Source organism: Anolis sagrei, chromosome 4 (assembly GCF_037176765.1).
Source record: "Anolis sagrei isolate rAnoSag1 chromosome 4, rAnoSag1.mat, whole genome shotgun sequence".
NCBI lineage: Eukaryota > Metazoa > Chordata > Lepidosauria > Squamata > Dactyloidae > Anolis > Anolis sagrei.
This window is the reverse complement of record NC_090024.1, coordinates 60,536,831-60,563,632: the sequence shown is the minus strand read 5'-3', so window position 1 is coordinate 60,563,632 and position 26,802 is coordinate 60,536,831. Positions and strand designations below refer to the sequence as shown.

At 40.0% G+C, this 26,802-nt stretch overlaps 1 protein-coding gene across 2 annotated transcripts in view; it reads left to right on the top strand.

The window, feature by feature from the left end:
* GREB1L (GREB1 like retinoic acid receptor coactivator) overlaps nucleotides 1-26,802 on the top strand; it is a 198,913-nt gene that overhangs the window by 109,210 nt on the left and 62,901 nt on the right. The window contains exons 3-9 of one of the 2 annotated variants that reach the window (XM_060775150.2): nucleotides 2,072-2,222; nucleotides 2,344-2,541; nucleotides 13,793-13,969; nucleotides 19,127-19,303; nucleotides 20,999-21,121; nucleotides 25,235-25,369; nucleotides 26,299-26,436. In XM_060775150.2, coding sequence (XP_060631133.2) covers nucleotides 2,075-2,222; nucleotides 2,344-2,541; nucleotides 13,793-13,969; nucleotides 19,127-19,303; nucleotides 20,999-21,121; nucleotides 25,235-25,369; nucleotides 26,299-26,436 — 1,096 coding nt within the window. In that variant the 5' untranslated portion in view covers nucleotides 2,072-2,074. Of the gene's footprint in view, nucleotides 1-2,071; nucleotides 2,235-2,343; nucleotides 2,542-13,792; nucleotides 13,970-19,126; nucleotides 19,304-20,998; nucleotides 21,122-25,234; nucleotides 25,370-26,298; nucleotides 26,437-26,802 lie in introns of both variants that reach the window. The other variant, XM_060775149.2, reaches the window with a different exon arrangement.

The following is a 26,802-nucleotide window of genomic DNA, read 5'->3' as shown; positions in this document are numbered from 1 at the left end:
TTATGGTGGGCTTTGTCCATTAAATTTTGGTTAATGTTAGATGCTCACATCGTGTGTTCATATATCTTTTCAGAGGTAGCATTCCAGATAATATTCCAGGCAGGGGTGAAATACATTTCAGATGGTGTGTGTCAAGGTTCAAAAATGTTTGTGTGTTGTGAATAGATAGATAGATAGATAGATATTGATTCTTCATGCTGAGTACCAGTTGAATAGGAAAAGCATCATATGATGTGGAAGTGCTTAAAACAGAAGGAAAATGTATTTCTTGTTTTCTTTCCTGGTGCTTGTTTGATAATTTGCATCATCAGGCTAAACCACGGTTGATGCACTACTTTGCTGAAACCAATGCAATTGAACCATATTCCAATCCTGATTTTGCTTCTTTCTAGTCACAACATCCTGCCCATCTGTTTACAACAGGTGCATCCTCCCCTTCAGAAACAGTGCTTTGTGATTGGACACAATGGAGTTTCCAGGTGGCAGTGCATGATCCCATTCTCATCTGTCACTAACAAACATTGATTATGAAAAGAGCCTATTTATATATCATTTGGCTATCAGTGTCAGGAAATACATTCAGGTGAGGGAAGAGAATTTTAGTTCTTGCTTCTGTTTGCATTATGTGGACAAGACAAAGCTCCGCCAGTCCAGTCTGCTGAGGTACCATGTAGTAACTGTACATCCATCATGTTTTCTTCCATCCATTAGCTATACCCCCTTCTCAGCTTCCATAAAGCAATGACAGCAAATAATACACACAAAACACCACAAATGTAGCTGTTAACCTTGGTCACAATGAAAATGAAGGCTGGAATCCTGTTTGTGACATACGCTGACATATCTAGGGGCAGTGCTCCACCTCACCAAGGAGAAAGCAATCTCCCAATTCCAGACCACAGTCCACACCCATTCAGTGACTGGGGAAGAGTAGTGGCGCCACTTCTGTAGATGGGAGAAGAGGGTATACATATTCCTCCAAGATATCCACTATATACTCAGAATTTGGGACATTTGGAAATTAATTCAATAATATTAAGGGTTGGATAGTCTTCCTTGCTTCTTGCTCTGACAACCATACTTAGGTGTGGTTGTCAGAGAAAACGCCTACAAGATATGTAGATTTCTATGTGTGAGACTTCCCTGAAACTAGGAACCTTATTGCAAAATGTTGCAGCTCCCAGGGAAGTTGTTTTTCTCCATCTTGCCATCCATATCGGCTGCTTGGAAATGATGGAAAGCGTTAAGAGTTTGAGGGTTGAGTTTGTGGCATGGTCCTACTCCCCAGCAATAGTGTAAGTTTTCATATTTAGAATATATCCAGAGATGGTTACAGAAGATGTTCTCATCTTTTTTGACTCCCTTGCTTTCCATCAGCAATGGAATGGCTCTGGGGGAGGCTAACCCAGCATAATGGAGAGGACTGGGATGGTGCCAAGGGAGCCCTAGCAATGGCCCACACACTGAACTCATATTACGCTTGAGCATGTTGGATCTCAGTCACCACATATTTTCGTGGACACATTAACTTGTTATCCTCCATTTCTTTGCCATTTCTGTAGTGCTTTGAGTTTGAACAGGCGGCCAGTCCAGCCAAAACAGAGTTCCTATCATTCTTACAAAATATTAAGGATGGAAAACAAAAACATAAGAGGTTCCTAAAATAGATGTTTGCACTGTTTAACCTTGAACGTCTTCTACAAGCTTGCCCTATGTTTTTGTTGAATTCATGTTGTCCCTATTGAAATCTGAAATGATGGTTTTTAATTTGATTTTTTTTAAAAGGGGCATTAATTTATAAACAGATATTTTAGAGTACTTTTAAGTGACAGTAAATAACTCCCATCACTGAAAACCAAGCTGGCAGGCTTAAATGAATGCTAGAACAAACAGTACTTTTCCAAGATGTTATTTTTATAACTTCTTTGGTCACTGCTAATGTTTTATCCCTCATGTGGTTTTGATGCAAAATGTTTGTTAATGCATCACTTCTTTTTTCCAATAATGAAGGGCTGTGTGTCTTTATATTTAACCCTTTCTCTCTTCTCTACCCTTTAAACTTGTTTTCCAGACCATGGGGAATTCATATGCAGGGCAACTGAAATCTGCCCGTTTTGAAGAAGCTCTCCACAACTCAATAGAAGCCTCTTTAAGATGTAACACTGTCGTTCCTCGGCCCATTTTCTCCCAACTTTATCTTGATCCTGACCAGCCGCCGGAAGGTAACCAAGCAAGTATGGCATATTTTCATGTCCTTCTTATGCTACACACACAACGTTTTTTTGAAAATAAGAAAGCACAAAAGTTTTCATTTCTCCTGACATTTCCATTTTTGAACTTCAGACGTGAAGCCAAAAGTAGAGGAGCTGGACAAAGAACTCATGCACCGTTACACCCAGAATGGAAGCTTGGATTTTTCCACTACCCAAACTATTAATGAAATGGATGATGAAGAAGAAGATGAGGATACCTCCGATTCCAATAGTCCACCAATTCCTTATGCACAAAAACCTGCCCCAGAAGGGTCTTGCACTACTGATGGTTGGTTGAAGAATTTCCTATTTAAAATGTAACTTTCCTAGAATATTCCTTTAGCAAAAAATGCATAAAAGGAAAGCCATTAGAATAATATATAATGTTCATATATAACACCTTCTGGTACTTTACCATTTCTGTTCCTATTAACGAGTAAGCTCCACTGGGGAATGTACAGCCAGCTCTCCATATCTGCAGGCCTGTGAAAGTGGAAAATGATAGATTAAAAAAAAACAAAACACTGGGTTGCTGTGAGTTTTCCGGGCTGTATAGCATTATCTCCTAAGGTGAGAATGCTTCTGGAAAATGGCCATACAGCTTGGAAAAATCACAGCGACCCAGTGATTCTGGCCATGAAAGCCTTTGAGAACACAAAAAAATACAGTTTTTAGCTGAGAGAACATCTCTAGGAATATCCAGGTTCTCCAGCACAACTATTGGTGGAAGTAGACCTCAAAGCCATGCCTAGAGGACCTAGAGAAAACATTTATCAAATCCACAAACAATCAAATTTACAAATAATCAAACTTACAAAGTCAAACCCACTAATGTGGAGGCATGGCTTTACTTCCAGAGACATTGGTATAAGATTTGGGATTGGCAGATTGAAAACTGGAGAGCGTTCCTGTACCTTTAATGGTTGTTTAGAGGATGGCATTTCATCTGGAGTTCCTTGTCAAGTAGGTTTTGTACACAAAACCATTTAAGAAATAGGAGACCTCTACAATTTTCACTTTAGTAACCCAATATAGAATGGCAGGATTCCTACGTAATAATTTTACCAGCCTACAAGGTGCCTTTTTCTTATATAAACATGTTTCTCATTATTTTACTCTCCTCACTTATATGACAATAACTTTGATTCACTCAGAATGCATGTAAAGTATGTTCATATTAGAACAGAGAAACTAATCTAAAATACATATTTTGGAAGATTTACAATTTTGTTTGCAATCCTTGTTATTCTTAGAAGCTGTTTCCACTCTCTTCTAGGTTAAGTGGGGCCCTCCCTTTCTAAAGACAAAAATATACATTTTTCATATTTTTAATATGAAGGAAGTTGAAACTTTCAAGTATATGTTCTGAAAGAGAAAATGAGAGATGATTATATATCACTGGACTAGGGTTATCTTGGTTAATGTTTTCACAGTTGCTTAAAGCAAAAGGGAGAAACATTTAAGATACTAATGGAGTTAGAGTTCAAACTGGCTCATCTTCAATATTCCTACAAGATGACAGGACCAGTATAGGAAGTTTCCAAGTTTTCACGTGTAGCTTGTTGAGAGCTCTTGTTAATACAAGATGAAATGTAGAGTGTAAATGCAGAAAGGATATTTCCAAAGGTTAGATTCATTAATATTAGAAAGATTGTTGGACAGGTTGTTTTCAGTCAGAAGAGCCCTTGTCTGAGAATAAGCTTTCTCTCCGATGACCCTTCTTGGGATCATTGGTTCTCTATATCCATCAGCAGCATGAAACCAGTGGTCTCATCCACTGTTATGACTTCTGTCTCATTTAGTAGTCATTCTGGGTGCTTCATGGAATTCAGTGGAGCCCCGGTGGTGCAGTAGGTTAAACCCTTGTGCCGGCAGGACTGAAGAACAACAGGTTGCAGGTTTGAATTCGGGGAGAGCGTGGATTAGCTCCCTCTGTCAGCACCAGCTCCCCATGCGGGGACATGAGAGAAGCCTCCCACAAGGATGGTAAAACATCAAAACATCTGGCCGTCCCCTGGGAAACGTCCTTGCAGATGGCCAATTCTCTCACACCAGAAGCTACTTGTAGTTTCTCATGGTGCTCCTGACATGGAAAAAAATGGAATTCAGCAGAGAAGGGCAACCAAAATGGTCAAAGGTTTGGAAGCCAAGTCAGATGAAAAACAGCTTTGGAAGATGGGTATGTTTAGCTTGGAGAAAACAAGGCTGAGGGAAGATATGATAGCAAGTTTAAATATTTGAAAGGAGGTCACATTGAGGAGGGGCAAGCTTGTCTTCTGGAGAATAGGACACGGAGCAATGGATTCAAGCTGCAGGAAAAAAAAGATTCCACCTAAACATTAGGAAGAACTTACTGTTGGTAACAGCTGTTTGGCAGTGGAATGTGAGCATTCAAAACACTCTCTGGAGGTTTTAAAGTAGAGGCTTGGATGGCCATCTGTCAGGGGTGCTTTGATTGTGTATTGAGTCATTAACAGAGGGTTGAACTGGATGGCCTTGGGGTCTCTTCCATGTCTATTATTTTATTATTCTAGTGAGTGTGGAAATGTGCAGCTTTTGGGATTGTGTCCCATTGAGATCTCTCAAGAGTTCTTAATAGAGCTATAAAATTGTATCTAAAAAGAATACATAGAGGCAACTATTTTTTTTATTGCATTGTGTTCCTCTTTGTGTGATTTCATTGGTATTGCAGTCAATTTTGCAATAGTGTGTGGGTGAATGCTCCTAATTTTTATGATCATGCACCATTTGTTTAGTTTTCCATGGCCCTTGCAGCTGCCTGTGATTTGGTGTCTTTAAAAGGGCATCCAGGACATTTGGGAAACACAAATAAGGCTAGTCATGTTGTCTGGTTGTAAACTGTCTGTTTTTCTGCACCTTGAGAGATCAGGCCTTAATTTCAGAGGCTATTAGATAGGCAGATAGTTAATACCTAATGAGCTGCTGTGAAAATGCATGGGGAAAGGACTGTGAACTCCGATTCTTATGTAAATCTGAAGAGGCAATCTCTTATGCAGATTCCTTATCTTACAGCAGCACAATGCCAGGTCTGTACCCCACAGAGGGGATGTTCATTGTTGCTGCTAAGATACAGCGAATGAGATGGGAGAGAAAGGCAATCTTTGCTTTACACAATCTTTGCTTTTGTTTATGTTTTCACAGCTGTGTTGGTTAAATTAAGTTTCTTTTTAGTTGGTCAGTTCAGTGTTGCTTTCAAATGGGAGGTGAGTGTAGTATGCAAATAGATTTGGTTAGCTGAAAAAAATCTAAATAACTTGGGAAGTCAGAAATATTTTTCTAGCTAGGTTTTAAAAATGTTTTCATTACTTTGCAAGTCACTGGGAAAACTGATTCAAAACGGGTATGTGTGGCCCTATGGCTGTTTCATATGTTGAATCTATCACATTTTAAAATATTACACTGAACTCTTAAATCTTTCAGTGGAAAACATCACAGTCATTTCAGAAAATATGTTGTGCATCCAAGAGCCCATGGAGACAGACCCAATATCCCAGAATCTGATCCCAGATTATATGGCAGTGTTTATTCCAGATTATCTGGCAGTGTGGACTCATATAATCCAGTTTAAAACAGAAAACCTGGGATCAGATACTGGGGTATAGGGCCTGTCTGGAAGGGCCCCAAGTCTGTATAAATGTGCTTGTCAATGCTCCGTGTTTGAAAAAGGGAATATATCAATATTGTCGATGTGGAAATTGCTATTTTACTATGTTTTCACTTCCAAAAATATTTATGAAATACATAAGACAAATCAAACATTTTTAGACAGTGTTGTGGTGGTGGTCCTTGCTATTAATTCATAATAGTGCTCCTAATATTAATAGAAATAGTGGGAAATCTCCTACAGATATACTGCACACATGTGGACATTGTTTCCAAATGTACCAAATTTAAAAAAAGAGTTATAGGTGGGAGAACATTGTTGGCCAAGAATATAATATTATTCTACACAGATCAAAACTATCCAAATTGAACAAATCACTTCAGTACAAGGCTTGGAAAATGCCTTTTATAGCAAAAGAATGGAGATCCTCTGCATGTTTTTTTTAAATTCCTGTATCATATTTTTCAGATGAATTTGGTATCTTTTGGAAATAAACTTCACATCTATTTATTTATCTGTCTTAGGAGACCCTGGTGGCACAATGGGTTAAACCCCTGTGCCAGCAGGACTGCTGACCAAAAGGTCAGCGGTTTGAATCCGGGGAGCTGGGTGAACTCCCATGTGTCAGTTCCAGCTTCTCGTTTGGGGACACGAGAGAAGCCTTCCACAGGATGGTAAAAGATCTGGGTGTCCCCTGGGCAGCATCCTTGCAGGTGGCCAATTCTCACACACCAGAAGTGACTTGCAGTTTCTCAAGTTGTTTCTGAGACCAAAAAAGAAAAAAAAAGTATCTGTCTATAAGGCCAGTAAGTTATAAAGTTGTATGTCATTTGTGAAAATAAGAATTTTGCCAGCAATGTGTTGTCAAAGACTTTCATGGCTGGAGTCACTGGGTTGCTCCAAGTTTTCTGGGCTGTATGGCCATGTTTCAGAAGCATTTTCTCCTGATGTTTTGCCACCATCTATGGCAGGCATCCTCAGAGGTTGTGAAGTCTATTGGAAACTGGAGAAGTAGAATGTCCAGGGTGGGAGAAAGAACTGTTGTCTGTTTCAATGTTGCAGTTGGCCAGCTTGCTTAGCATTGAATAGCCCAGTTTCCAACATGCCTGACAACCTCTGAGGATGCCTGCCATAGATGTGGGCAAAACGTCAGGAGAGAATGCTTCTGGGACTTTGCCAGCAATATTTACTTTGGACAAAAGGTAATAAACTGACTGTAGACCAAAAAGGTTAAGCTCACTAAAACTGCTGAAACTTGAACTAGTCCCAACATACTTGTGAGTGTTAAACACTTGGAGACACTAACACTCATTCACAATAATTTAAAATACAAAAAACAAAAGATGCTGTATTGTTAATTTTATGAGGCAAGGAAATTCTTGGTCTGGTGATATTTTTATTAGGATCAGTGTGTTTATTGTGTGCTAGCAATATTATGGACTTTGGTATAATTTGAGGGGGCTTTTGTTGGGGATATGTTGATTTGGTTTTGAAAACCAGCAGGCGCTTAAACCCTCCATCATGATTTGCTGGGTCAAAAGCAAAGGGAATAAAGGCTAATGAATGGCTTCTGCAAGCTCTATTTGCATTTCTTTGGAAGCAAATGCAAGATGTTTTACTTCAGAGAATCAGATTTGCATCTCTTAATTACCTCTCGCTTTGAGCTAAATCCCTGGTCCAAGATGTTTAACTGTCTTTGCTCGGACAATAGTGGAAGTACAAACAATCTCTGTGGCCTTCCTGGGGGAAAATAACACTCTACTCTCCACATTAACAACAACAGCTAATGGCTGATGTTGACTAAAATGACTAGGCTGCCACTTGTTCAATATTTGACTCTTTAGAATCTAATTAAATGCTGTTCCTTTGATGTTCACTAAGTTTAAGGGCAAGTCGAAAGGCCAGGTTTAAGTTTCAACTATAGGAAATGGAATTTTGAGTATGCATGCACCCCTTAAATGGAAATGTTGCCTTTCGTGACTTATGGTGACCTCATGAATTCCATAAACAATTAATACTCAAGAAGGGTTTTGCCAGTTTCTTTCTCTGAAATATAACCTACAGCACCCAAAGAGTTGGCCTTGTTTAGTTTCCAAGATCAGATGGGATTTATACCTTTAGGTGCTTAGTCCTTTAAGAGGAAATAGATTTAAAAAATAATGGTGTTTCATCAAATCTAATAATAATAATAATAATAATAATACTTTATATTTTGTCCTATCTCCCCGAGGGGACTCAAGGTGGATTACAGCATGCACAAACACAAAGGCAAACATTCAATGCCTAGAAACAACCAAACACAGAAGCCAAAGAGTCTGTGTTGTCTTTAGATGCCTCCTAGGTCAGGTGGCCGGCATGACTGCATGGAGCGCCATCACCTTCCTAAAGATGTACATGTTGATCTACTCACATTTGCATGTTTTTGAACTGCTAGTTTGGCAGTAACTGAGGCTAACACCAGGAGCTCATCCCTTCCCGTGGATTCGAACCGCCAACCTTTCAGTCAGCAAGTTCAGCAGCTCAGATGTTTAACCCATTGCACCACCACAAAATTTATTTGTATAAAAATTAATATTTACATGTATACAAATAAATATGTTATTTGGATATCTTAAACATATACAAAACTATTGGCATGTGTATATATACATGATGAAAGGGCAAAGGGTGTGGTCTGGAAGCAATACTCCCAACTTGAATTTCTTCTCTATCAAAAGCTCTTGTTGGGTGTCTTAAGTAGGGTGATCATGGCTAGAGTCCTATAGGTGATGGATGCTGATGTTATCACCTATTACATAAGTACATGCACTTGGTTGTTACAAAAGAAGGTACCCAGATCCTTCTTGTGCAACAACCCCACCAATATTATTTCAGGGTGATGGCGCCAAGGTGCATCCTCATAGGCAATGCGTGATCCGTGTGATGCAGTAGCACAGCTAGGGAAAAGGATCAAATATCCCGGGAGGTCCAGATGGGAGACTATTGTTCCCTTTTTTTCCTGAATGTGCAACTGCATCTGGATGTTGCTAAGGATATTCCTCATCTCATTGATTCTTTGCAGAGCTGGTCGTTTGACCATCAAGCTGCATTGATCAGCTGGTGACAGCAGAATCCTAGTGATCATACAGATCACCAGCAGCCCTGTTAGAACGTGGCTGTTCTGTCCTAATTCGTTGAAGATCGTCCTCTGTTTGAAGGGCTAGCCAGTCTTATTCTACTTTCGAAATAAGGAATAACAAGAAGGGAGAACAGAGGCCTTGAAGCTGCCGATCGGTAGCTAACACCTGGATAGTAGACTGTGGGTAAGAGTATAGGGAATTTTATGGTTTTTCTATTTAAATGATAGCAGTTAATTGCATTTTACATGTAAATCAGCACATATAACTCTATGTAAATCTCTAACTGCTTTTGACTTTATTAAGGGGGAGGAGATGCATTTCCTCTTTTTTTACAATGCACAAGTTGCCTCTCTTGTTTTTGGCATTCTATTTTTGTGATAATGTCACATTTTAATAATCACACATTGTGGTAAAATAATGTGTTTAGAACGAAGTTAGACTGAATTGCTTTGGTAATGTCACATATAATATTGAAAAAGGTAATAGTCCTGACAAACCCCCTCCCCAAACACCACGCAATAATGATGACACCAAGCCCTCCTTGCTGTTTCCTTATTATTTGTGCTGTTTGATTCTGTTATCACCCATCTTTGGGTGCCTAGCTATGCTCTTGACCATACCATGGAAATAAATTATTTACTGGTCCCCAGTGATGTCCAGAAATGGTAACTGCTATGGTACGTAAAAGAGCACAGCCCTAGATACCACAGAGGCACCAAATCCCATCCAAATTTGGAAGGTAAGAAGAGTCAGCTCTGCTTAGTACTTGGGTGGGAGACCACCAATGAATACTAGGTGCTGTAGTCTGTGTTTCAGGAGAAAGAACTGCCAGGTCTATCTCTGAGTATTCATTTCCTAAGAAAATCCTATAAAATTCCTGTGGTTTTTAAAAGTAGACAGGCGACTTGAAGGCACATGTACCCTAACCCCAGCAAACAGTGTAATGTTTGTTGATCTGAGAAACCTCCAACATGGATAAAATGACTGGCACAATATGTTCTATATTAGATCAGCTATCAATTACTACTGGGTTGCTGTGAGCTTTTCGAGCTGTATGGCCATGTTCCAGACGCATTATCTCCTGATGTTTCTCCCACATCTATGACGGACATCCTCGAGGTTGAGGGGTCTGTTGGAAACTAAACAAGTGAGGTTTATATATCTGTGTAATGTCCAGGATGGGAGAAAGAACTCTTGTCTGCTTGAGGCAAGTGTGAATGTTGCAAATGGCCACCTTTATTAGCATGTAATGGCTTTGCAGCTTCAAAGCCTGGCTGGTTGCTGCCTGAGGGAGTTCTTTCTTGGGAGGTGTTAGCTGGTCCTGATTGATTCTTGTCTGGAATTCTGCTTCATGAGTGTTCTCTTTTTTCCTGTCCTGATTTTAGAGTTTTTTCAAAATACGGGTAGCCAGATTTTGTCCATTTTCATGGTTTCCTCTTTTCTGTTGAAATTGTCCCCATGCTTGTGGATTTCAATGGCTTCTCTGTGTAGTCTGATGTGGTGGTTGTTAGAGTGGTCCAGCATTTCTGTGTTCTCAAATAATATGCTGTGTCCAGGTTGGCTCATCAGGTGCTCTGCTATGGCTGACTTCTCTGGTTGAAGTAGTCTGCAGTGTCTTTCATGTTCCTTCATTCGTGTTTGGGCAGTGCTGCATTTGATGGTCCCTATGTAGACTTGTCCACAGCTGCATGGTATATGGTAAACTCCTGCAGAGGTGAGAGGATCCCTCTTGTCCTTTGCTGAACGTAGCATTTGTTGGATTTTCTTAGTGGGTCTGTAGATTTTTTTTTGTATGTTGTGTTTCTTCATCAGTTTCTCTATGTGGCTAGTGGTTTCCTTAATGTATGGTAAGCACACCTTTCCTCTGGGTGGATTTTGTCTTTACTCTTGTGTCTTGTTCTCAGTCTTGCAGCTCTTCTGATGTCTGTGGTGGAGTATGTATTGGTCAGTAGAGCCCAGTCTAGGTGATTTAGTTCACCTTGGAGGAAGTGGGATTTGCACAGTTAGCCAGGGCTTTAATTGTGCTTCATTTTTTGATCTGAGTGATGGTTGGAGTTTTAATGTAGGTATCTATCAGTGTGTGTAGGTTTTCTGTAAACTGTGTGGCCCAATTGTTGATTGAGTTTGCAGATGACTAGGACATCTAGAAAAGACAGTTTTCCTTCATTTCCTTTTTCCATGGTGAATTGGATGTTTGAGTGGATGCTCTTGAGGTGGTCCAGGAACTTGTTTAGTTCTTCTCCTCCATGGCTCCAAACGGTGAAGGTGTTATACACATATCTGAACTATATAGTGGGCTTTTATTGTTGCTGTTCTAGGGTTTGTTTTTCAAAGTGTTCCATGTAGAAATTTGCTATGACCTGGCTGAGAGGGCTCCCCATGGCTACTCCATCTTTTTTCCAGCCATGAAGGCCTTCGACAGCATATCAATGATTATATCGCACGTTTGTCTATTTCCATTTTTATTGAAAATAAATACACTGGCACATCAAAAAATCTTTCAAGGCAACTTGCAAGTCATAAAAACATAAACAAATATTAATAACAAGATACGCACAATATAGAAGTAATTTCAACTGCCTACATGATAACTACACCCGCTAATATTCAGAAAATAAAATCTTAGAAAATTTTACTGGCATTGAAAAAGCTATAAGGGAATTTACAAAAGGAGCGGAGAAGGCTGTGTATATTGAGATGACAGGCATCTGGAGTACACCAGCTTGGGGAACTACAGTTTGTAGATCAGGAATCAAGCAATTCAGATGCACATGAGGAGCAGCTTCAAGAGCTGGGCATGTTTAGCCTTCAGAAAAGAAAGCTGAGAGGAGACATGATGGCCATGTATAAATATGTGAGGGGAAGTCATAGGGAGGAGGGAGCAAGCTTGTTTTCTGCTGCCCTGGAGACTAGGACGCGGAACAATGGCTTCAAACTACAGGAAAGGAGATTCCACCTGAACATTAGGAAGAACTTCCTGATGGTGAGAGCTGTTCAGCAGTGGAACTCTCTGCCCCAGAGTGTGGTGGAGGCACCTTCTTGAGAGACTTTTAAACAGAGGCTGGATGGCCATCTGTCGGGAGTGCTTTGAATGTGATTTTCCTGCTTCTTGACAGGGAGTTGGACTGAATGGCCCATGAGGTCTCTTCCAACTCAATGATTCAAGCTCTCGGGCAGTTTATTGGCATCCAAACTTAGGTGTGAATGCAGATCCTGTTGAAAGCATTATGGTGTGTGGTTTGTTGGCCAGTATGCCTAAATGTAGATGAAGGTCTAGTCTACAAAGATGTTCCCAAATCCTCCTTCCACTTCAGCAATATATGGATTCACCCTGTTTGTTCAAGAAGCAGTATCCCAACATGTTGATACTATCCATTCTCAAGTGCATATCTGATGTACTCCTTGTTTACGTTTAAGAATACCTACAGATATTCCAGGGTGTGAAGGAGAGGCAGGGACATGCCACTACTTACCTTCCTACTGTGAAAGGAAAGAGTTGGATACCTGAACAGGAGTACAGTGGTCTGGCTCAAGTATGGTTCTTCCGAAATCAGCTGGTTTTAACCTACAAAACCCTATACGGTTCTGGCCCAGTGTATTTGTCCGAACGGATCTCCCTCTACATCCCATCTCGAAATTTAAGATCGTCCGGGGAGGCCCTGCTCTCGACTCCGCCACTATCACAAGTGAGGTTGGCGGGGACGAGGAGCAGGGCCTTCTCAGTGGTGGCCCCTCACCTGTGGAACTCACTCCCCGGGGAGATTAGATCAGCGACCTCCCTTCTGACGTTCAGGAAAAAACTGAAGACCTGGATATGGGACCAAGCTTTTGGACATGCTGGCAGCTAAAGGAAGATCTGACGACAAACATGGACGAATGGAATGGAATGGATATACGGAACTCTGAACACTGAGCATGAGATTGTTTTGCTATTTTATTATGTACTAATGTTTTTAACTTGTTAACTGTCTAAATTGTTGTAGGTATTGTTTGTTTATTGATTCAGGCATCGAATTGTGCCGTTGTTTGTAAGCCGCCCTGAGTCCCCCCTCGGGGGTGAGAAGGGCGGGGTATAAGTAATTTAAATAAATAAATAATAAATAGAGCAACTATGTGCAGGCAAATAGGATGAGAGTCTGACTTTGAACCTTATTTATTCATATGGGGAAGATAGGGATAATTGAAACAGGTCTGGAATATACATACCTGTCTTTCTTGCACACACTGGAATTCAGGGTGGTACAGTTGCAGCAAAAACAACACCGATTCTTGGCTCACCTTAAAGTCTAACAGGTTTTACTTACCATTAACCTTTTTTGAACACCAGCCTATTTCAATAAGTCTTTGGTTGGACTGAAACAAAGAAGTATTTGTAACAGGAAAAAAGAAGACAGATTATTTTTTTCTATTTGCACTGCAGTGTTCCCTGTCTTTGTGAAATGTTCACTGGTTTTCCAGAAAAAATACAATGAAATGATATGTTTGCACAATACATAACTAACGGCTTCTGCAGTATCATACAATAGCGCTGCCCTTTCCTTCTTCATGTTTTCTCATTTGTATCTCTCTCTCTCTCTGTGTGTGTGTATACACACATACATACACTATTTTATCAAGTTCTCTTTGTCCATGGACTTTATAGGGCTGGATGAAATGTTGAATTAGGACAAGGCGGCTGAAGGAGGAAAAACATTAGGCTGCAAGTGACTAGTATTCTCCCTAGCTGTTCTAGGTGGATGAGGGCATAGTAAATCACTCTTACATGTTTCGTGAGATCTCTCTTTCTCTCTCTCCAGGTTTTTGTCAAGCAGGCAAAGATTTGCGGTTAGTATCGCTGTGTATGGAACAGATCGATATCCCGGCAGGCTTCCTGTTGGTTGGAGCCAAGTCTCCAAATCTTCCTGAGCACATTCTAGTGTGTGCTGTTGACAAGCGGTTTCTGCCAGATGACCATGGAAAAAATGCACTTTTAGGTAAATGGATTTTCATTCATTATTCTTCTTGCCATGATAAACATATGGTGTCCAGAGGCTGGATTACTGTAAGGGTAAGCCAATTCAGTGCATTTGTTTTTCATCATGATACCCTGAAATTTGTTTTAAAAGGCTCTTCCTAAACAAGATCTGAATCTTGTATTTCAGTTTTAATATTGCTATAAAGTCAGAGGCACTTAAGGACTGTCCAGAGGATACATTATACAGATGTAATGTCAGCAACTGTGCTGCTGCCTCTGCCAGGATTGATGCATATGTGGGAGTCTTTGGAGTTCATGGCAAGTCTGCCAATGGTGGTGGTGGTGGGGAAGGGATAAGGTGGAAGGGACTGGGGAGAACTCTTTGATTTACCATTGTAATGTTCTGGAATTGTCTGCAATTCCAGCCTCCCATGGCTTCATTTGATAATAAACACTGATGTGCAATTACTGCCATAAGATAAGCTTAGTTGGCGATAAAATGATGCAGTAGGATCTCTATCACAGATAAGCTTTTGCTGATGATGTTCACCTCTTAAACAACTACTTCTATCCTTGGTTAGAAATCTAATTCCCCATGATCATGCACTGGCCTTCATCCCTCTTAGTGCAAAATCATAGAACCATTTGCTTGGAAGAGCCCTCAATGCATTTTGACCATTGGACAAGCTGGCTAAGGTCTCTGGAAGTTAAAGTTCCAAACACCTAGAGGGCCACAGGTTGTTCAATTCTGATCTTGAGCATTTCGTGTAAGTAGCTCCCCAGACTCTTTTTGAAGACATCTTGAAAAGTAGATTTCACTGGAATGCAGTTGGCTCCATTGGTGTCCTGGTGGTGGGTACGTAGGTGACTGTGGAGTCCTATTCTTGACGTGCATGTTCTCCCACAGTGAGGGCATCAGTTTCCAGGTGGAAGGCGGTCCCGGTCGGGGTTGGCTTCACATGCTTTCCTCTTGGCACTTTTCTCTCTTTCACCCTCCATTCGTGTCTCTTCAGATTCTACAGCACTGCTGGTCACAGCTGACCTCCAGCTAGAGTGCTCAAGGACCAGGGCTTCCCAGTTCTCTGTGTTTATGCCACAGTTTTTAAGGTTGGCTTTGAGCCCATCTTTAAATCTCTTTTCCTGTCCTCCAACATTCTGTTTTCCATTCTTAAATTTGGAGTAGAGCAACCACTTTGGGAGACCGTGATTGGACCTTCGGACAACGTGGCTGGTCCAGCGGAATTGATGGCGGAGGACCATCGCTTCAGTGCTGGTGGTCTTTTCTTCTTCTAGCATGCTGACATGTGTCCACCTGTCTTCCCAAGAGATTTGCAGGATTTTTCAGAGACAACACTGATGGAATTGTTCCATCAGTGTTGTCTCCGAAATACTGATGGAACATAGAATCATAGAATCATAGAATCAAAGAGTTGGAAGAGACCTCATGGGCCATCCAGTCCAACCCCCTGCCAAGAAGCAGGAATATTGCATTCAAATCACCCCTGACAGATGGCCATCCAGCCTCTGTTAGAGACATGTGACGTCTCTAGATAGTCCACGTTTCACAGACATATAGCAGGGTTGGGAGGACAATAGCTTTATAAACAAGCATCTTGGTATCCCTACGGATGTCCCGGTCCTCAAACACTCTGTGCTTCATTCAGAAAAATGGTGCACTTGCAGTGTTGTATTTCAGTGTCAATGTTGACTTTTGGAGAAAGGTGGCTGCCAAGGTAGCGGAAGTGGTCAACATTTTCTAATATTACACCATTAAGCTGTATTTCTGGCATTGCCGATGGGTTGGTTGGTGATTGCTGGAAGAGCACTTTGGTTTTCTCGATGTTCAATGACAGACCAAGCTTTTCATATGCTTCTGCAAAGGTGTTTAGAATGACTTGTAGGTCTTCTTCTGAATGTGCACAGATGACGTTGTCATCAGCATATTGCAGGTCTATAACAGATGTTACAGATTTCCCCCCATAAGCATGGTGTTAAGAAAGCAGATTTCTTTAGGCAGCCGTATTTTGAGAACTGCATATCTGGTTGTTCCTGCAAATTGTACTCGGTTTGCCTGAGGTTGTCTTAAAAATGTCACTACTCCAGATGGAATCCTGTCTTACTCAGTTCTGGAGTGGTATTTCTTTGCATGAAGCACTTTCACTCCAGCTTTTCAGGAAGTAAATTCAAAACCATATATGTTCAGTATTTTCTTTGGGTGCATGAATAATAATTTTTCTGTATTACTATTTTGAGTAGCATAACTTTGATCAGAGGTAACAATGCAATTTACTTGCCTATCTCACTCCACATTAAGATTATCCCAGAAAATTTTAGGTGTTCGGATGAGGAGCAGTTTATGGAAGGGGAGGAGCGTCTCTTGAATCAGTTATAGCTTATAGTGACCCAGAGATCATAGGAACCGACATGTTGATCTTATCAATAACCCTACATGTTTCATAACACATTCATAAAACAATAGTCCTGGAGTTATTAGTAAGACCAGCATCTTATTAATTGAGTTTTGAACATGTGGGATACAATTTTTATGGTTAGGTTTGTGAATTTTAGTGAGCATATGGGAAAAGGGGCAATATGTCATCTGGTTTATATAAAAACAGTTAGGAGAGGAACACATGTGATGGGAGAGAACAAATGTGAAGTTATAGGAACAATTCATTTCATGATGAAGCCAGACATGTTAAATCAGTCAGTGAAGCTCAAGTACAATCTCAGTCTCAGGTAGCTGAATGTCATTTATCCCTTTCAGAAGGTGGACATGTTTAAGTATGTGTGATGTTTTGGAAACATAAAATTCAGGATGGTATTTAGCTGTATTTTTTATACAGTGGAGCCCTCGGTGGTGAGGCGGGTTAAACTGCTGAGCTGCTGAACTTGCTGACCAAAAAGGTTGGTGGTTCAAATCCATGGAGTGTGGTGAGCTCCCGCTGATAGCCCCAGCTCCTGCCAACCTAGCAGTTCGAAAACATGCAAATATGAGTAGACAATAGGTGCCGCTTCTGCGGGAAGGTAACGGCACTCCATACAGTCATGCTGACCACATGACCTTGGAGTCTTCTACAGACAATGCCAGCTATTCAGCTTAGAAATGAAGATGAGCTCTACTCCACAGAGTTGGACATGGCTAAACTTAAACCTTTACCTTTATTCAGAGTAATTGGATATGTAGTGTTTTGTGTGGGTGTTCAATATACTTCAGATACAGAATAAGCTTCTCTTCTTGATTGCTATCAATATGTACCTCTTGAATCTTTTTTTCTGTCTTTTTAATTTAAATTTCCTGTTTAGTACACCGTTTACATTATATTTTTGCATGTTTCTTTAAAAGTATCCCTAAAACTAAGCATATGTGAAGTGTCCAAGTTGCAACGTATTCCATTTTATTATTTCAACAACTTGTATTGGAGTGGTGAAGAGCCAGTGTAGTGTAATAGTTTGTGCATTGGACTAGGACTGTGGCATGGGATACCAGAGTTCAAATCCCTGCTTGGCCATGAAAAACTAATGGCCATGAAGGACCTTGGGCAAGTAACACCCCTTCCAACCCTAGAAGAAGTCAATGGCAAACTTACCTTGTCTCACCCCCACCCTCAAATCTTTTAAAAGATTCCCCTTAGGGTTGCTGCAAGTTAGGACTGTGTACGTAGCATACAACAAGTACTATAAGAAAACAGCAAACATCTTTATATGCATACGAGAAAGGTTTCATCATATGTTTGTTTTGCCCTTTGAATTTAGTATGTGGCTCCAATATTAAAATATACATTCCCTAGGAGTGGCACGTTTCCTTTTGCTTCAGTTTAGAGAAGTTGCTAAATGTTTAAAATGACTTAGCTTTTCATTTTAGTTAAATATATTCACCATACCCATTTTGCAAACTGTTAATTAGACTTCTAAAAAAGATAATGCAATATTGGCCACGATGCATTTTTCTATGGGAATGGTGATGCTGAACAAATGGCTTAGCAACAAATTACAATGACAGAAGAAGGCGGCTTTGTGATGACTCACCTACTGACTTTCATTTGCTTTCTGCCATCATAGAAAGACATCTTTGAAATCAGTGGGAAATCTACAGTAGGTCAATATATAGCCCTCACTATATCCCGTGAAGCCCAATTAAAGACGTAATTTAGCCACCTTGCAAAACTAGTTTGACCCTCTGACCTCTTCTCCCAAGTCTTTTATGTTTAGAAGAAATTACAGCACTCTTTAGAGTGATGGGCTTTCAACTTTTGTTTCAATGGCACTAAGTGCTTTGCCTCAAATATTTACTTATTTATGCTTTATTAGAACATCCTGTAAGAGGAACAATATGCCATGGCCACCTGGGTGACTTCTTACTGGAACAGATGGGAGATGTACTTATTTTTCTCTCTCCCTCATTCCTTTAAGACACTTGAAATAAATATATTATATTAAATTGAAATGAGAGCCTCTGAAAATGCAGAGAAACCTGATGCAACATTAAAAGTGAATTGATAAGGGCATTTTTCCCTGCTAACCCTAGCAAAGAAAGGTAGTTTTTGAAGAGATCTACCAAATGACTTCATTTTCCTAAGATTGCTATGTTAATGTGATTTTTGAAAGTTTAGTCTCCTTTGAAATGTCACTCTAGGACAGGAGTGAGAAACTTTTTTTTCTGTTGAGGATCATGTTACTTTGGGTAAAACCACAGTTTGGAAAATGTTTTATTTTATTTTATTTGGCACTCTAACTCTCAGAATTGGCCCGGCTGGTTGGGGGATTGTGGAAATTGCTCTTCTCCAAAATTATTTTCTCAAGTTGTGGTTGAAACCTGTCAGAGTTTGCTCATGACCATAACCAAGCATGCGTGGGTTACATGTTTCACTCTTACCAGAGATCTAGACTGAGTCCTTAAAATCTCTGTTTGGACCATAAACCAGTAACTTAGAAAGTACATGAACGATTGAAACCAAAGTAGGTGCAACGTGGAAAATAATAATGGTTTTGATTTCTATTCTTTCTTTAGCATGCTATTTGTGTGTGATGGTGCTATATTAGTAAACACAATATGTGTCCACTAGATGACTGGTGAATAAAGTTGAATAGATACTTTATTAACCTTGCTGATAGCAATGAAATGGCTTGCTACACAGATTATCATGGAAAAACATCTCTTTCACCTCTCTTATAGGTTTTTCTGGAAACTGTGTAGGCTGTGGAGAAAGAGGATTTCGATATTTCACTGAATTTTCCAACCACATCAACCTGAAGCTCACCACTCAGCCAAAGAAGCAGAAGCACTTAAAGTACTACCTAGTAAGAACCTCTCAAGGTGTGCTGTCAAAGGGACCCCTTATATGCTGGAAAGGTAACAAGTGTCCTGTTAAATATTAGAGAAGTTGAAATGTAGCATGATTAGATGTGAAAGTTACATTTTTATTTATAACAACAACAACAACAACAACAACAACAACAACTTTATTTTTATACCTTGCCTCCATCTCCCCTAAGGGACTTGGGGCGGCTTACATGGGGCCAAGCCCAAACACATAGAATTAAAAACATAGCATATAAAATATTAAAACAACATAAAAACAACATTATAACAATAGTAAGACAAGCATCATAAGCAACAACCAAAATACTTCAAGTCTCATTATGGCTGGAGGGGGGGGGGGTGCTGGTGTGCAAACAAGTTAGAAAATAGGCTGGTCAATAAGGTGCATAGGTCATATAGCAACATAGGGATAGAGCAGTTATAACAGGGTCATTATAGCTTGAAAAGTACAGTAGTCAAATATAGGGACTTGATTTTAGGCCATGGTTAGGGACCCTCTGTCAAGAAATTGTCAATCAAATGCACAGCGGAACCTCCATGTCTTTAGTTCCTTACAAAACGTGAATAGAGAGGGTGCTAGCCCGATCTCCCTGGGAGAAAGTTCCAGAGCCAAGGGGCCACCACTGAGAAGGCCCTCTCTCTCATCCCCACCAACCGCGTCTGAGACGGGGGATGGGAATGAGAGAAGAGCCTCCCCAAAAGATCTTAGAAACCATGTGGGCTCGTAGGGGAAGATACAGTCACGAAGATAGGCAGGTCCTGAACCGTTTAGAGCTTTATAGTTGATAACCTGCACCTTGAATTGGGGCCGGAAATTTATCAGCAGCCAGTGGAACTGTTTAAACAGCTTCTTTTTTAAAAAAAAAATGGATGGGTTTGGAGTCCCAAGATGAAGTACACCATTACACTGTTCTTTTTAGTCTTTGGAAGATAACATATGGTTTCGGTTGTCTCTAACAGTTACTGAAGGCCTATTCCACAAGTCATATAAAAACAAAGTTGGGTTTATGACCAAATTAATGTCCAATATCACCTTCAGCTAATCATATTTCTTTTACCCGCCATGATATCCTGAAAGGTTGTTTAGGGTGTACATTTTAAATGGGGCAAGCAGCGAAATATACTTTGGGGCCTTGAAAGTTCAGTGTTCCTGCATGAACCATTTTTTTTCTCATGTATGCCAGTTAATTGACCAGGATATGGTGAGTGAATGTATTCAGTAGATTAGAATTTTTCACTGAGATAAGAGTATAAAATTCATTTTAGAGAATATTATTTTCTGTGCAGAAAATGCTGTTTTCTGTACAAAAATGCCATTGTATGTAGAATAAACCTTGAACTGTGAAAAGTCTCTACAAACTGAACAGCTCTAAGCATTTTCTTGCAGGGGGGTGACAAATGCTAAAATTAGTTGTTGCTTCTGTTGATAAGAAAATTTGCAAAGAATTATATCCCTACATTAAAACCATTATTGAATTTTCCCTCCTCCACCTTCACACAACTGAAGTATAAGTGACTGTTTAACTGAACAAAATTCTTGATGACATTGCAGCAATTTTGCTTTACAATGAACTCAACTGTTGAATGTATAGCCTTTTTGGTTTTTGAAAAGAATGTGTTTTTATACCTTTTGATGAGTTTAATTAACATTTGTTAATTAATGCTGTATTTTCTCACTGTCAAGTCAGGCTGCCTTAATATGTACTATAGCTGCTTCACTTGCAGAATGTAGAAGCAGGCAATCTTCTGCTGCTAGCCATTCTGTTAAACCTAGTTCATCCGCATCTCCATCCATGACCGCTGAGAGTGGAACTGCTAATGGATACAAGCCAGGGTTCACACAAACAGGTAGGGGTAGAGAATTAATTGTGTCCTAAATCTGATGCTTGTGAAGTAGTGGCTGGCTACCATTTTGGCTTCTTGTGATTACTGTCAATCCTGCATATTTGCTGTTTTGACTTTTGTGGATTTGGTTGATTAAAAGTGTTATCTCTAGGAATCTTTAGGTACTCCAGTGTGACTCTGTGATCCAGAACACTTCTGTAAGAATTGCTTGGTTCTCCAGTGCAATTCTGTGGTCATCGTCAGTGGAAGATGGAAATCATTTTGGAAAACCTAGAAATTCCTAGAGAGGTGTTCTCCTAGGTTTTAAAAAAATAGCACTTCTTTATTTGCAATTTTTCACTTTCACAGGAGTCTTATTCCACTATTCCCAGTGCATATAGGAGGGCTGGTTTTACATGTCTTGACGTTTCCAATAACCAAAGAAGTAATCTATCCAAGTGTGGCAATCCATGTCCAAGATGCATTAATTTCAGTGTGAAGAAGATCTGCACAAAGCCCACTTGAAATTGGGGCCTTGTGGGGCATTTTTTCCTCTTGTGTTTATGGTTACAGGAAGGGAAGGCTCATAGATACATCCTTCCCACTGTCCTATACTGGAGAAAAGTCTGGATTAGGAAGTTTCTTCTATATCCCTTTATATGATTTTGAAACCTGGAGTGGATGTGGGGAAGGACCCTATCCATGTTGATGAGGTTCTCTTCAGATCTTCCCTATCTGGGTAATGGGGCTAGTGAAGTCTCTGATGTCCTCTCCTACAATTGTAATAATCTGAGAGGACAGTTGCTGCAAAGGGCTACATCTACATATCAATGCATTGTGGATCACACTTATATGTTAAGCAGAGGCTCCTTACATCCAAGTTGGTTTGAGTGTTAGACTACAACTCTGGACTACAACTCTGGAGAACAGGGTTTAGATCCCTGTCTTGGAAATCCTCAGACCAAAGTCAAATAAGTCACATTCCATTTTTGAGGAAGGTAAGGCAAAACCTGGATAAATATTTCCAAGAAAAACCCATGATATGTTAGCTTTCATGGTCGCCAGAAGTGATTTGAAGCTACACAACAACAGTGTTGACATTGGCCAATGTTTCAATGCAACTGAACTTACTGTTTGAAAATGCTATCTTAAAAACAGTGTAACTGTTTTCTTTTTTATTATAATTTGTTTGAAAGATTCCTAAATATATTTTATGATCATTGCCAGGATGTTTGAAAGGAAATAAGATACTTACAGTTAGTGTGATCCCTTTAACTCTGACCTAGAGACAGAGGAGATGAAGGGCCACAAACCCTTTTCTGCTCCCTCCATTCCTGGGATCAAGTTCTTTGGCAGGCATGTAGCCAGGGGGGGGGGGGCTTGGGGGGCTTCAGCCCCCCCCCGAAATTCTCATGGTGGTCCGCGAGAAGGCCTTACTGGTACATTATTTAAACTGTTATGTTTATTCATATCATGATCTGATCACCATGCTCAATATATCCCATATGCATGGGGGTATTGGGGTAACGATACAAAAGGTTTGCTAGGGTAGACCCTCTTTCACTCGGACTCAGCCCCCCCCAAACCAAACTCAGCCCCCCCCCCCGAAACAAAATCCTGGCTACGGGCCTGTTCTTTGGCTTAGCTTAATTCAGCTGAAGTGTTAAGATGGCATGGGTAGCTTTGCACTGGCACATAGTGATGATGAGTACTATAAAGATCTAAGTCACTATAAATGTATAGATGAATAGAAGTTTTAATGTTAAAATGGCATTCTCTATTGGTCAGAATGCTAACGTCTATCTATCCATCATCTATCCATCTATCTATCTATCTAGTATTAATACCTCACTTATTCTTATCGGAAGAGAGTTGAGTAGTCAATGGTAATCTCTCCCTAGTAAGATAACACTTTAAAGGAACAAGAATCATTCTTATGCTGACACTTAAACTTCTGAACTAGCTTAAGAATGTTTAAACAGGAGGCAAAGGATGTTTACATTTTTATGTTTTGAAATATTGCCTTTGAAGTTTCCTGGCACAGAAACATATACTCAGAAGAGTAGCCATTCTGTCTCTAATAATGAGTAAGCCAATATAGACATAGTTTTGTCTTGGGTTACACCTGCCAAGGCTGTAAAGTTACTTTCTGTTTTATTCTTTTTTTGGCTCATTGTTATTTTGTTTGGTTACTTTTCTGTATTACTGTTTGCCTGAGAGGTCAAAGTTGTGAAAACATTGTTTTAAAGCAAAACAAATATTTTTCTAGATACATAAGCTTTCAGCAAATATATTACAAGTTGAGCATCTCTTATCCAGAATTCTGTAATCCAAAATACTCCACAGAGTTCAAAATTATCCACATGGGAGCTGAAATATTGACACTTCTTATCACTCATGTTGCTGATGTTGTTGCATGGCTTCAAGTTGTTTATGACTTATGGTGACCCTAGAAAATCCAACTGCAAGGTTTTCTTGTCAAGATTTGTTTAAAGGGTTTTTTTGTCCTTACATTCCTCTGCAACTAAGAAAATGTGACTTGTCCAAGGTCACCCAGTGGATTTCCATGGTGGAACGGAGATTCAAAGAGATGTAGTCAACACTTTAATTATGACAACATGATTCCTGCCTTATTGTTAATACTGACGATTTCTACAGGTTGACACAGATAGAAGTCCCTGATTTGGTGAACTAACCAAGGCGAACAAAGCTGCTGGGTCTAGGAAACACTAAAATCTTGATTATCTGAAACAGGTTTATCAGCAAAGCCAATATGGATTTCTGTTGTTGGGCAGTATGATTTCAGAATACAGACAACTCAAACCATTATATCAGTATTTCCTTCTATCCCAGAGGGCCACTGTAGCTCAGTGGGTTAAACTGCTAGCTACAGAAAAACTTGCTGACCGGAAGGTTGGCAGTTCGAAGACACAGGTTGGTGTGAGCTCCCACTATCAGCCTGAGCTTCTGCCTACATAGCAGGTTGAAAACATGTAATGTGAGTAGACCAATAGGTACCACCTCGGCGAGAAGGTAAAGGGCACTCTGCAGCCTTGCTGGCAAAACATGATCCGGAGGGTCAACAGACAGCAGGCTCCTCGGCATGGAAAGCTCCCCATGTGGAGACATGAGAGAAGCCTCCCACATGGATGGTAAAACATCAAACACCCGGGCATCCCCTTGGCACCATCTTAACAGATGGCTAATTCTCTCACACCAGAAGTGACTTTCAGTTTCTCAAGTCACTCCTGACACGAAAAAAGATAGAAAGAGCACCTCCCCATAGCCAGAGTTGAGAATCACCCCCAGACGCTGGAGATGGAAAGGGAAAATGTTGCCTTTGTGTATTGTATGTCATTGTTCACTGCATAAAAGGCATTTAATGTTTGCCTATATATGTGTATACTGTAATTCGCTTTGAGTCCCCTCAAGGAGAAAGAGAGGAATATAAATAAAGTGCATTATTACGTCTTCTGTATCACTGTTTGCCTGGGGGCAGAGCTTTACATACAAGTTTTGCATGAGAGTTTTGGACCCATCTCCCAGAATTTCACAGTTAGCTAGTGCAATGGCTATATTAGGTGGTATATTAGGTACTAAGCTCTGGTTTTGACATTCTGCAAAACACAATGCTACAAAAATAGAGACAGTGACATACATGTGCGTGCTTCTAGCCTTGGCACCTCACTTTGGGTAAATACCTCATTTCAGAATGTCTGTAATTTTTGTTCTGGGAATGATATGTCTGTTTATGCCTAGTATTTAAAAATTAATAATTCACAAACCTGAGAATCAGAAACCTGCAAATTCCTGTCTTGGCTTTTACACTGTCTTTCTTCCGCAAGAACATTTATTTATCAATGTTTTCCAAATAGTACTAGTCTCCTAAGATACAAAAAATTCTGTCAGCAAATAGCTTTAAAAGATTTTGTTGTAAAACGTATAATTTTAGTAACAGTTTATAAATGCTTTGAATGTGTGAAATTCCTTATACATTATGATGCTGAGGATATTTTGATAGATTCTCAGGTTTGTAATGGCTTCTAAGGGAAGAACTATGTATGTTAAATTCTCAGGAAAATTCCAAAGTTAATGTAGATTTTGCCTAATAGTTATTTACAACAATCTCTTTGACAGATTCCTCAGTATTCAATCAAGCACAATCTTCATCTGCTGTTAATTTAAGTGGAATTCAAGATTTGTCACGGAATAAGAATGTAGTGAGACCACTTGCTTTGCCTGTGCAACTTGTAGGAAACACATTTGCAACAGGTAATGTCTTCCCAGAAATTCAGAAGGACTAACAGGGTATGTAAGGAAGTAGCCAATTTAATCAGATTTGTGAAAGTATTTATGAAATATCATGGCAAAAATTATGTTCTGTGTCACTTTTCTGGAGTAAGGAAACTTGAAGAATGTCGAACCTCTTCCCCCCAATGTTTGAAATAAATCTAAAATCTTGCCTTTATCACTTGATGTCAACAAGGTCTTCCACCTACAATACCCATGTATTATTTCATAATGATCATACAAGTATGTGAAACAATATTTGAGTTTTTATTTCATTGGGTTGCTGTGAGTTTTCCAGGCTGTATGGCCATGTTCCAGAAGCATTCTCTCCTGACATTTCGCCCACATCTATGGCAGGTGTCCTCAGAGGTTGTGAGGTCTGTTGGAAAGTAGGCAAGTGAAGTTTACATGTCTGTGGATTGTCCAGGATGGGAAAAGGGACTCTTGTCTGTGTGAGGCAAGTGTACATGTTGCAAATGGCCACCTTGATTAGCACTTAATGGCCTTGCAGCTTCAAAGCCTGGCTGGTTGCTGCCTGGGAGATCCTTTGTTGGGAAGTGTTAGCTGGCCCTGATTGATTCTTGTCTGGGATTCCCCTTTTTAGTGTTTCTCTTTATTTACTTTCCTGATTTTAGAGTTTTTAAATACTAGTAGCCAGATATAAACCTCACTTGCCTAGTTTCCAACAGGTTTTTCAACAACCCAGTGATTCCGACCATTAAAGCCTTCGACAATATATCTGCTTTTCTTCTAAAGCTCAGGTTAGGAAAAACAGAGGTGAGAGTTGAGATATATGGGAGTTCGGTTGGTACTCAGTTATCATCTTATTGTTGCCTTATTTGATTCTGCAACACATTTGTTCCTTTCCCAATAGTCACCTAAAGGGGCACTCTGTGTTTTGTTGCATTCAGCTCCCCTGCCTCTCCATGCCTCTGATGTTGCTAGTGGAAACAACAGTGGAGGAAGGATGAATGCAATGAGCTCTCCAATCGCTCGCCCTGTGCCTCATTCAATGTCTCCTGGGCCTAGCTGTGTGGCGGGGGAGCAAGGTAATTGCTTTTTCTAAAAAAAATCTTTCAGATTTATCACTATTTACTTCCTCATTATTCCGGCCAGCATTTGAATGTTCTGATAAGAATTTTCAGTGAATTAAGGTACAGGAGAACATTGGATAATCTGTAGAAGGATAAAAAGGATGCTATTGTATATTTGCCATGTTGTTTTCTCTACTTCCTTGATTGATGTGATGAGTGTTCGTGCATATATTTAGTATCCTCAGACTGTCCAACAAAATATGGGGCCAGAATTGGGACTGGTTGTCTAATTCATAGTAATTCTTATTGCTGGTTAAAATTATGTGAGATGAAAAGTAGTACCTTGCTCTAGAATCAGCAATTCTGGGTGTGAACAAAGCT